This window comes from Gossypium arboreum, chromosome 10, assembly GCF_025698485.1.
Source record: "Gossypium arboreum isolate Shixiya-1 chromosome 10, ASM2569848v2, whole genome shotgun sequence".
NCBI lineage: Eukaryota > Viridiplantae > Streptophyta > Magnoliopsida > Malvales > Malvaceae > Gossypium > Gossypium arboreum.
This window is the reverse complement of record NC_069079.1, coordinates 131,245,428-131,257,491: the sequence shown is the minus strand read 5'-3', so window position 1 is coordinate 131,257,491 and position 12,064 is coordinate 131,245,428. Positions and strand designations below refer to the sequence as shown.

At 30.1% G+C, this 12,064-nt stretch overlaps 1 protein-coding gene across 1 annotated transcript; it reads right to left on the bottom strand.

Moving 5' to 3' along the window:
• Positions 1-1,314: 1,314 nt before the first annotated feature.
• LOC108466639 (alcohol acyltransferase 9-like) lies at positions 1,315-3,122 on the bottom strand. Its single transcript, XM_017767025.2, has one exon. It carries the CDS (start codon positions 2,884-2,886, stop codon positions 1,543-1,545), a length of 1,344 nt encoding a protein of 447 aa, XP_017622514.1. The 5' UTR covers positions 2,887-3,122; the 3' UTR covers positions 1,315-1,542.
• Between the last annotated feature and the right edge of the window lie 8,942 nt (positions 3,123-12,064).

The following is a 12,064-nucleotide window of genomic DNA, read 5'->3' as shown; positions in this document are numbered from 1 at the left end:
ATAACAACTTAATTACAACATGGAGCGTAATTAAAATACATGAATCAAGTTTAAACATGCCATTAATATTTAGGAAAGTTGTTTTTTCTTATCACATCATGTCCAAGATGATAGGTTCAAACATGCATAAATTTGACTCACATGATGTCAATCATGCCACCAGCTTAGTGGCAAAACTGGTATGAGTTTCAATTCGATTCCTGTGTTTGTAAAATAATTTCCTCTTCTCCACTTGTATTGTAATTGCTTACTTGTACCCTCTAAAATTTGATCCACATATTTCAAATATGCTTCATATCGAATCACTCAAGCTGACAAATAAGTTGACGGAAGGACTTGTTTGATACCATACTGATACTCTGAGGATGTATAATCAAATTAACCTTTTCTTAAAATAAAATAATTCATCAATTATTAAGTCATCTCAAGATTAGGATTAATTGACGTGCTAATAAACACTGAAATTTGAACCATTAAGTCATAAAGGTTGAATTGTCGTATTCATGAGGCTAGAAATTAATTTTGAATTTATTAAACTTTAGGACAACTCTTGCACATGGGGGAAATGCAGAAGAGATGAGGTCCATATTTGTTCTAGCTTGTGTTTCTTCCAAAATATTCCATTAACATAGGAAGGGGACCTTACACTATGTTAAAGGGTGTAAACAAAAACAAAACCAAAACCCAAACTGACTAAAGTTCCAAAAATTGAAATGTGACCATTCACTTGGTTTTTCTCTTTCTTTTTCAAGAATGAGTACCAATTGAGATGAGTTTTTGATAGTAAAAAGCTCGGGTGTTATTTGAAATTTAAATTTTGAATATTGATTTGAATTGGATCGAGTTTTACTTTTAATTTGAGTTTAGTTGAAGTTAAAATCAGATCGTTCGAGTTTATTTAATTAGAAGTAAAGAGGGCCTTGGAACATTTAATTTGAGTTCATTTATTATGAAGTAAAATTACACTTTAACCTCAAAAGAAAATTATAATTCAATTTCAGTCCTCTAAAAGGATTTTTGATTTGCCCCGATAATGTTCAACTTCAAATTCTGATATCTAAACTTGAGTTCGAATTTCTTCAATTAAAAGTAAAATTCTTTGGTACACTAAGAATGAATTTTTTATGGTTTACTAAGTCAAGTAGTAAGATACAAAAAATTGATTGACTTCATAACTCAAATTCGAGTAAATAATTAATCTCAATAACTTAAAGGGGCAGGCAGAGATCTCGGTCTGCTATCTTTATCGTTTTGATTTTTTTTTTATAAAATTTTTAGTAATTTAATACTTAAAATTAATTAACCTTCCAAATGTAAACAACAGAATTTTCTTAACATATATTATATAAATATTATGAAATATATATATGTACATATAAAAAAAGAAAAAAAAAACCTTGTGGTTTCTATTTTTCTTTAATTTACTTTTGAGATCAATCACTCAAGTCAGTTAAAAAAGAGGAAGAGGAAAAATTTGTAATAAAAGTCAAAATTAAGTTGTAGTAAGAAAAGGTCAACGAAAGGGCCAGAATCCAGTGGTCCTCAAGAGCACAAACTCCTGACCAGATGTTCATATCTGGCGGCTGCAGTTGAGGGGACCGCTACCATAGCCTTCACCGCGTCCGTCCGATTCAAAACCGGCAATAGCAAACAATACCGGTCGCAGCAAACTGGTCCTACGTGAACCGGTTTCCCCATCCCAAAGTTAATCTTCTCTAATCCCAGCCTTGACCATTGTGACAATATCAAAACCCCAACTGAGTCCGGACTGGCTCGACTCCGGCTCACCGATTCCACCACTGATTTAACAAACTCGTTATCCACTCGCTCTTTAGCTCTCTTCACCAACATTGCCGCGTGCCCTAATCCTTTCCCCGTCAAGTCCTTGACGGTGGTATGAGCACAGCCTAACACGAACGCGTTGCCGTAAAACCCACTGGGTATACTCGGTTTGACTCGTTCCCTAACGTTGATACTGAAAAGCAGTTTCAATATTTGGTTTGAAGGTAGGTTTAAAGCTCGAGCCCAGCTCCGCCATATATGAGCTGAGAGAACTTCGAACGATGTGTAATTCGACGCAGTGAGTTTACCCGTTGAAAGCGCTACCTTTTTTAACTCGTCGAGGTTTGTTTTATTGAAAATGAATGAAGTGGGGACGAGTTTTTCGTTGGAGAAACGAGCCATGAACCCGGAAATGTCTGGGACTCGGTCGAACTCGGGGTGACTCGGCGAGTTATTATTATTTCTTGATGGCCTGAATGGTGGCGGAGGGTTTAGAAGGTGGCGATCCCAAACAGGTTTAGGTTTAAACTTGAACTCAGAAAACTTGGTTTGACTCATGGAAGCTAACTCAGCAAACGAGTTAAGAAACTCAGCACTGCCGATACCATCACAAAGGCAATGATTAATGCCGACACCGACAACAGCATTGCCGTCTTTAAGCCAAGTCAGCTGGACGACAAGTGGTGGGGCCCCTTTTAAGACATCCGCCACGTGGACCGACAAGAAGTTCCTCCACTGAGTTACGAACCGTGGAGCTCGTTCGAACTCCTTAACTTCATAATCCGAGACAGCTTCGATGAACAAAACACCTTGTCCTCTACAAACAACTTCGAGTCCACCATCGCCGTCGGATTTGGCCCTAACACGACCGGCGAACGGGTAATATGGGACTAAGGCTTTTGCTAGAGCTGATTTGAGACGAGTCACGGTGGCGCGTGGGTTTAAAGCGGCGGATGGGAGGTGAGGTTTATAAACCAGAAGGTATTCAATTGTGAAACGTAGAAAAAGCTGTGAGTCGAGAGGTGAGAGGGGAAGGACTCCAGTTGGAGTTGACTCAGCTGGTGTTACAATAACAGCTTCTTTGACATGAACTAACGATCCCATGTTTGTGGCGTTTTAAGGTTTTTGTTGGTTTTTTTTGGGGGGGTTAGAGAAGAATGTGAGGTTCATATGGGTATATATAAGGGAAAGTAAAAGTTATATATATTTATATATTGTCTGGAGAACTGGATTTCTTTTTCTCTTTGGTAACAGAACTGGAATCTTTTTTAGTAACTATGTTTCTCTCCATGTTGAATTGATTTTTTATTCGATTTAATTTGTTTGTATCGGTTCTCAAGTCAATCAATTTAATAATTTTCTATGAACTTATATCTTAATCAATTCTCAATTCAATCGGTTTAATTGACTTTTCCAATATAATTCAAACAATATTAATTGTATATTGTTGGGGGTGGACTCTCTCCCATAAAAAGCTCATTGACCTCTCAATGGATTGGTTTATTTCTAATCAATTTTTTGTCTTGACCAAGTGTTAGTATATCGATTTGTTGAGAGGTATGTTAGGCGGATGATAATTATAAATTTTTCTCTAAAATAAGTTGATCTTTGCTTAATTTAATATTTTTTTTAAATTGTGGAGGGCTTAAAGAGAATTCAAAGTTTTTAAAACATTTAGAGGGCTTAATTGAAAATTTTTAAAAATTTTAGAGAGTCTAATTAAAATTTTCAAAACTTTTACATGGATTAATTAAAATTTCTAAAAAAATTAAGGGTGTAATTAAAATTTTCAAAAATTTTGAGAGTCAAAAAAGCCCCTTGGCTGCTATTATGTTTCACCACTTATTAGGTCAGAGTTATATATGGGAAACAAAAATCTCTTAGCACAGTTTTTTCCATCCACAAAGTTTAAATTAAATTGGAATTTACAATTATATCAATAACAATTATCATTAGAAGTATTGAACTGGATAATTAACTCAACAATATAATTAACCTCAATCTATAAGTGAAACTCAAACATTGATGCTCAAAGTTCTAGAGTTGATTCACGATAATCATGAATTCAATTGGTAAAAGTACAATGCAAACCACTATATTAAGAGTCAGATTGTATTTTGCCCTCTTTACTTAAAAAATGGGCAAATTAGTAACTGTAAGTTAGGTCAAAAAGGAAATTGGTCATTTTTGCAAACAATTCCATCCTTTTGTATTGTTACAAACTAAGATGGCTAATGAAATAACTAAACAATGACACATAAGGTATATGGATAAGTTTTTAATAGTAAAAATGGATGAAATTTTTAACAGAATGACCAATATGATCTTTGATCTAATGTACAAGGGCTAATTTACCTCTTTTTTAAGTAGAGAGAGAAAAACTGAAATTTGACTCTAAGTACAACGGCATCCATGGTACTTTATTGAATCCAATTTTAATATTTTATTTTAAAAAGTAAATTTATAACAAGTAAATTAAGCCATGAATTCTAAAGATTAAATTCTGTTATTAGTCTTTGTATTATGTATAAGTTGTGGATGTAGTACTTGTATTTTATTTTGGTAAGCTTTAGTCCTTGTACTTTTAAATTTTTAAAATTTCAATCTTGACAAAACTGTAGTTGCTAAATTCATTAAGTGACAAACATATCATCATATGTGTAATGCCATGTCATCTTACTAATTTCATATATTACTCTAAAAAAGCAGATTAATGGATTTAACAACAACCATTTGCGTCAAAATTGAAATTTCGATATTTGAAAAGTATATGGACAAAGAATGATTCAATTAGAGAACACAAGCTAAACCTATAACTTTACATTAGTACAAGATTGATAACAAAATTTAATCGAAGATACTTAACTACTTCCCTTTGAGTTAGGATTGAAATTTCAAAATTTGAAAAGTATAGGGACTAAAATTAACCAATTCAAAGAGTATAGGAGCTAAAATTAACCAACTTAAAGTATATATATACTAAATCCATAACTTACGCAAAGTGTAGGGACTCATACAATAATTTAACCAATCCTAAAAAACCTTTCTTTTATCATCCTAAGGAACTTATATTTATTTATGAATATATGTTTTTAGTTATAGTTTATGTATCATATAATTTTAATTTTCATAGTTATCGGAGTTAAAATATACCATTTTAATAAATACATGACGTTTACATTTAAAAAAAAACGCACACATATCGATTAAGTCTTAATTTAGTTGGCATTGACATTGTCATCAGTATAAGAGGATGTATGCTTAAGTACGTTGAAGCGCAATATCCTCTTATTTAAGGATTAGGGAGGGGTTATGGGTAATTAAGCACATGCATGGTATAGTTTTAGTCCCTTTATTATGATGAAATTTGAGATTTATTCCTTTTACTTGAATTTTGCATAACTTGTTCTCTTTGCTTTTATAATGTTATCAGTAAGTTGTATTAATTGCTGTAGTTAAAATGATAATATAAAATTTTTTTAAACAACTTTAAACATTTGGTTAAACATCATTAGTTGGATTTCCACGGGTGACATTATAATTGAATAATAGAAAAACAGAATCATGCCCTCACTTTCACAATAACAATTAATGGTGTTATTAATTTGGACCTTGTTATAACATTATAAAAGTAGAGAGATAAAATCGTGTTAAATTAAGGTAAATGGACTAAATATCAAAATTTAGTATAGTGAAAGGATTAAAATGTAAAATGATTATTATTATGTTAGGAAGTTTATGTATACTTACAAAGAATAAATGTCAGATAAACTATATTTAGGTGCAACTCAATACAAAGCACAACGAATTTGGGGTTTAATTGAGCTGAGCCAAGTCTAAATATTGCAAGATCGAACTCAAGCTCGACTTGAAATTTTAAGTTCGATACTTAGCTTGAGCTTGATTGAACATCTATTTTTAAGCTTGAGCTCGACTCTAAATATAACCAAGCTACTTGAAGTTGATTAAGCTCGCTTATCAATTTCTTAAATTTGTACATATTCAAGTTCAAGCTTAGCTCAATAATTAAGCTTAGCGTTAATAGTATATATTAAGGGCAATATTGTAATTTAATAATATAGAATTTTTTGAAATATAAATTAAAAATAAAAAGTTCAATAAGGTTTGCGAGTCGTTTGAGCTAAGTATTACTAATCTTGAATTTAGTTCAATTGATAGCTTAAGCTCGACATGATAATTATTGAATTGAGTTTGAGTTTTTCCGAGTTGAACTCGAGTAGCTTGCAAGAATTAGTGTCGCATTTACACCCCTATAACAGATTGAAAATCAAAATATATTCAAGCTTAAACTAGAATAAATCCGGATGGGGCCCACATATGGTGAGACGTAAACCCAAAATAATTTGAGAAGAACCCATAAATGACATTTGCACATGATAAGACTCGAACCTGAACATCCAAAATCTCAAGGTCTTAACTTCTACCAATATCACGAAAGCCTCGTTAGCAAATAGACATTATTATGGTAAAAGTACCATAGATACATTTGTACTAGGAGTTAGATTACATTTTATCCCTCTACTGAAAAAATGGGCAAATTAGTCATTGTAGTTAGCTCAAAGAGCAAATTGATCATTTCTATTAAGAATTCAATTCATCTGTACTGTTAAAAATTGACGTGGTTGACAGAATAACCAGATAGTAAAACATTGCGTGTCACATTTATCTCATGCTGACATACAATAACTAATTTTTAACAATAGAAATAGATGAATTTTTTAACAGAAATCTAATTTGCTATTTGATGTAACATACATGGATTAATTTACTCATTTTTCAAGTAAAAGGACCAATATGCAATTTAAGTTTTAATAGCGAAGCCTCTATGCTACTTTTACCCATTATTATTGATGCATGTGGATATATGTGCATATATATATTCCTTCTGTGTGTTAACTGTGAAAGATTTATGCAAGATTCTGCGGACATCACTTTATAGAAAAATTAAATATCAAAACAAAATGTTAAACAGCTTGGCTTTGCTTTGCTTTGCTTTCTGTCTGTTGGGTCTTTAATGGATTGATAGCCATCACTTTCCTTTCTCTCTATTCCAATTTCTTCAACTTTATTTATTTATTTATTTATTCTTTTCACTCCTAAAGTTTTTTTTAAAGAAATTGGGTCAATTTCAACAACAAGACAAGATTCAAGATTATTGCAAAAATTTTACGATAAGTTATGATCATATCTTTCGACACCCAATAATTTCAGTTCATGTTACTTGTTTGAATAGTCAAATTCTAAGTGATTAACACATCATTTCACATAATAAGGTTTAATATTGTATCAGTAACGTCCTTTTCTCAATATTGATGATAATTTTGAGATTAAATATCAGTTTAGTTATGACATAGAGCATATTGAAAATATGTTAACCAAATTATATGCATGTCATGGATAAGAATCGAGATAAAATTATAAAATTTGAGGAAAGACAATAAGTAAAAATTTTATATAGAAAAGGCTTAAATTGAATTACTATTTTTTTGGAGGGGCCAAGAATACAATTTTTTCATTTAATCAAGAGCTAAAATGGTTAAATTAAATTATTTAATTTTTGGAAGGAGATAAAATAAATTGTCCCATCTAACTAAAGAGTGGAGTTAAGGCCTTGCTTGTCCCTTGTTTCACTGCATAGATAATTTAGATCTAACATGTATTAATAAAAAGACACCAACAATGAAATCTATGAGGGCCATTTCTTTTTTGAGCATGCTAGATTCAAACTATTTGTGTTGTAAGTTCATACGTATTTCTAATTTTGTCTAGCTAAGTGGTTGGTACCATGGTTGTAAAGATGCCTGGATTAGTGGTTCAAACCTTTGCAGGCATAAAATGCATAATTTAATATTATGTATAATATTGAAACCTCTCCCATGAGCTTACGAGTCGATATTTTTATTAGTCGAAACGCTCTCTAAATTATTTTGGGCTCTCCTCGAAGTATAAGAGACAAAATCTCCATACATGGACAATTCTTCTTATTTGAGAGTCTGATTAGCTACTTAATAGACATCACTTTAAAGATTTTTCTTAAAAGAGACCCACTCAACAGGCTTGACCTAAAATTTAATGCCGAAGTAATGGGAATAACCAAGAGTCAAGTAGGGGGCATTGTCTCCCTTGATTAGATGATATAATATCCTTGATTGTGTACCTATAAAATAGGCATATTGGGTCTAGCATATTAAAAAAAAAAATCAATACTAATAAATTTAGGAGAGAGATTTTTTCTTACTATATGATATTCAATTTATTCATGCAATAATTACGCATGAGTTTATAATTTGGTTAACGTATTTTAAATATTTTCTATGTCAAATTTGAGCTAACATTTAATACTTAAGTTGGCAAAAAGATCAAATTGATATGATACTAATCCTTTAATGACTCAACCAACACAATTTGAAATTCGAGGACTAATTAATCCTATCTCAATATATAAAGAGTTTGTCAAAAGAATTTATATTCGGAATAAGGTAACATTTAATCTCTGAACTTGGTAACTTTTCTCAATTTTGATCTTTATGTAACGTGATATTTTAAGATTGTGCCGCATCACAACCTAAATTTTTAATAAAAATTATAATTATAGATGTTGATGTGGCACAATATCAAAGCACCATATTATCGCATGAACAAAAACTATTCGATATAAAAAAATTAGGAATTAAATTAAAAAATATATATCAAAAATAGAAATAAAATGTTGCTTTTATCTTCTCAATTCAGGTCAATGGTTCCTATTCCAATGCAAAAGTGAGTCCATATATATATGAATGTTAATGTGGGGGAATTTAAGCAGGAATTGTTTATTTGATGTGGGATCTAAGATGATGAGAACCTTTAGCTTGGTGTTGCAAAATGCAAAATTGCAAAGTGGACCCCAAATTTATTATGAAAGATTTGGAACGGTATTTTAAGAAGATGCATATAATGTTGATATGTGTGTAATATAAAAAGCTTTGTTGTAAGATAAAAAAAAAAAAGCATATGAAAAAGTGTCTGCCTATATGTCTTAACCATTTTGGATATCCCATTCAGTTTTTGGTAACACTGTTCTTTTGATGGACATATCTTTTGTCCACCCATCTACCTTTCTTCTTTTCCTTTATTTTAATTTTTTTTGGAATAATTTATCTAAGGATGATTCTAAAAATTAAAATTTTTAAGCATCGATATAATTTTGTCACTTCATCAAATTTAAAGACATGAAATTATTATTATACACTCGTCCATTTTATCTAAGGATGATTTTAAAAATTAAAATTTTTAAGCATCGATGTAATTTTGTCACTTCATCAAATTTAAAGACATGAAGTTATTATTATACACTCGTCCATAGAGAAATTATTTTATGGACCCTTCCCACCATATTATTCATTGCCCGTTTCTAATTATTTAATAACATTTCAATAAATTTTTTCATGTCATTAACACAGAATTTTTGTAATTTTTTTTACCTTGAACCCCAAATGCAAACCCTGAATCTAGATTCCCGAACCATGAATAAAAAATTAAATCTCAAACCCTGAACGCGAACACCAAGCTTGTAGCAACAAATACTAAACCCCAATTCGTAATCCATAATTCCAAGCCCTTAAATTTTAAACCACAAACTCAAAAATTGAACACAGACCCTAAACTTTAAATCTCAAACCCAAACCATGAACCTCGAGATTTGGGGTTCAAGGTTTAAGGTTTGGGGTTGAAGGTAAAAATATTAACTTATAGAAAAAAATAAAATGATTAAAATTTGTAAAAGAAGAAAAGATGTTTGTTTATAATTTAAAAATTAATTATTTTAAGTAATTTAACTAAAGTTAATTTAAGTTGGACAATATATTAGATATAGACGAGTGTATAATAATATTTTGTTTTCTTTAAAATTTAATGATTAATGATGTGGCACTATTTGATTAGTGCCTAAAACTATGTTTTTAGGATGATCCTAATATAATTTATTCCTTTTTTAACATGTTAATTTTATTTATATTAGATTGTAATTAGATATTGTCGAAATTTGGTATTGGGAGTTAAAATAAAATAATAGAAGTTTCGGAGTTAAATGTTAAAAGTTTTGTTCTAAAAGAATTTAAATTGAATTATCGATAATCAGAAGGGGTTAACATAGGTTAGATTTTGCTATTAGTCATTGTACTTTAATTTGATCATTTTTAGTCTTTATAGTTTTCAAATTTTGAAGTTTTAGTCCAACCAAATCAGAGGTGAATACAAAGGTCCCTTTTGTAAATGGAGAAGTTAGAAACTTATATATTCTAAAATTGTACTCTAACCCTTCAAAAAAATGAAAAGATTTATATTTAGTCCCTTCAAGAATGATGAAGTCATAAGTTAATACATGACAAAACTGCACTTTGACCCCCTAAAAAAGTTATGGATTGTCCCTTGAACCAAACAATATCTATTAAATTTATTAAGTTCTGTTATTTCTAATATCTTATGCGATAAACATATTATCACATGTGCAAAATCATATCAACTTACTATTTTCATATATTAATTAAAAAAAGGTAGCTAATGGACTTAATAATAGTCTTTTGTGTCAAGCTTGAAATTTCAAAATTAGTAAAATATAGGAACCATGATCAAATCGGAGAACATGGGTTAAATCTACAACTTTACGCACACTACATGACTAATAGCAAAATTTAACTAAACGAATTTAACTATACTATTGTTTGGTTTAGGATTGGAATTTTAAAATTCGAAAAGTATATTGACTAAAATAGATCAATTCGAGAAGTACATGACTCAAATTGACCAACTTCAAATATAAAAACTAAATCCTCAATTTACATAAAGGAGCATATAGGGGGTATGATTTTTTTTGGTATATTCAAACTTGGGGAGGAAAAGAGTTTCATAGTTCGATTAGTCTGAAAACGGACTTGATTGAACTTAATTTGAATAAAAAAAATCAACAATCTAAACTTGAAACAACTTATACTTGAAATGATTAAATAAGTAACTTAAAATGATCATAACTTTGAAATGATCTATTATGAAAAACTCAAGCCTCAAATTTAAAATTTAAATTGACCCGAACTCAAAATTGATATGAAATAGATTGATGAATCTATTTACGGTTAATGATCATGAGAATATTTATTATGATATGTAACCAAATATATCCACACGCCCAATATAAAATTTTGAATAAAATAAATAAGAATGTACTTCATGAAGATTCGGGAATAAGGTTCACTTCTTAGTACATACTCTTGAAAAGAAGATATTGAAGATTGAAGTTTATATTAAAAATGTCTTATCAATTACATAAAGAAAAATTAAGGATCATTTTTATTTAATTAGCAACTAAAGCATCATAAAAATCTTTGATTTTTTTTATTTTAATAAAGATTTAATTATGATCGGTAGTTCTTTATTGTCGTAATATTTTAAATATTAAAATGATTGATATATTTTTATTGAATACTTTGAATAATTTTACTTAAAATAAGCATATATTGTTGATGAGAGATTTAGTAATTAGTTAAATATATAGTGACGATTTTTAGTTTTTGTTTTTGATATAATATTTAGAATTATTTATAGTTCATTTCCAATATTTAAATAAGAAGATAATGTGCTTCAGCACACTCAAACCCATGTGCTCTTGCACTGATAAAAATACTGATGCCAACTGAATTAAGACTCAATCGACTATGATATAATTATTTACTCTGAATGTGTAACTCATTAATTATTTTAATTAAAACAACAACATGAATTATTTCTTTAACAATCACCTTTTTAATTCACCATGCTTGAATAGTGCATGGTTTATAAGTTGTCGATCTTGGTTAAAAGTATCAACGTGAATTATTTCTTAGAAGGCTATGCTAGAATATAAATCGGAATAATTATTAACTACAATGATGAGATCAAATTATGATAAATTAAATTATGGGGATTATATTCTAAATTTAAGTAGGTGAAGGATTTCCGATTTCTTTAAGAGAAGTTTGAGAAGTATAACTCAAGTGGTACTCAACTTGCACTCATGCCTCATTTTAGGCATGGATTCAAATCCCATCAATTGTAAACTCTTCAGTTTCTTTGATGGTTCGCCTGTTTAGGCATTTGACAAAGCGTTCTTACTCTATGAACTCACTGCATGAAGATACTCAAGTTCTCGGCAGTGACAAGAGACAAAACCCACTGTTAAGGACAATGCAAGACTTGTTAAAGGATCCGCTAACTTTAGATGGATAACACTTCGTAGACTTCTCTCGAA

Coding starts and splice junctions, on each gene's coding strand:
- LOC108466639 (XM_017767025.2), bottom strand. CDS start 2,886: ATGGGATCGTTAGTTCATGTCAAAGAAGCTGTTATTGTAACACCAGCT.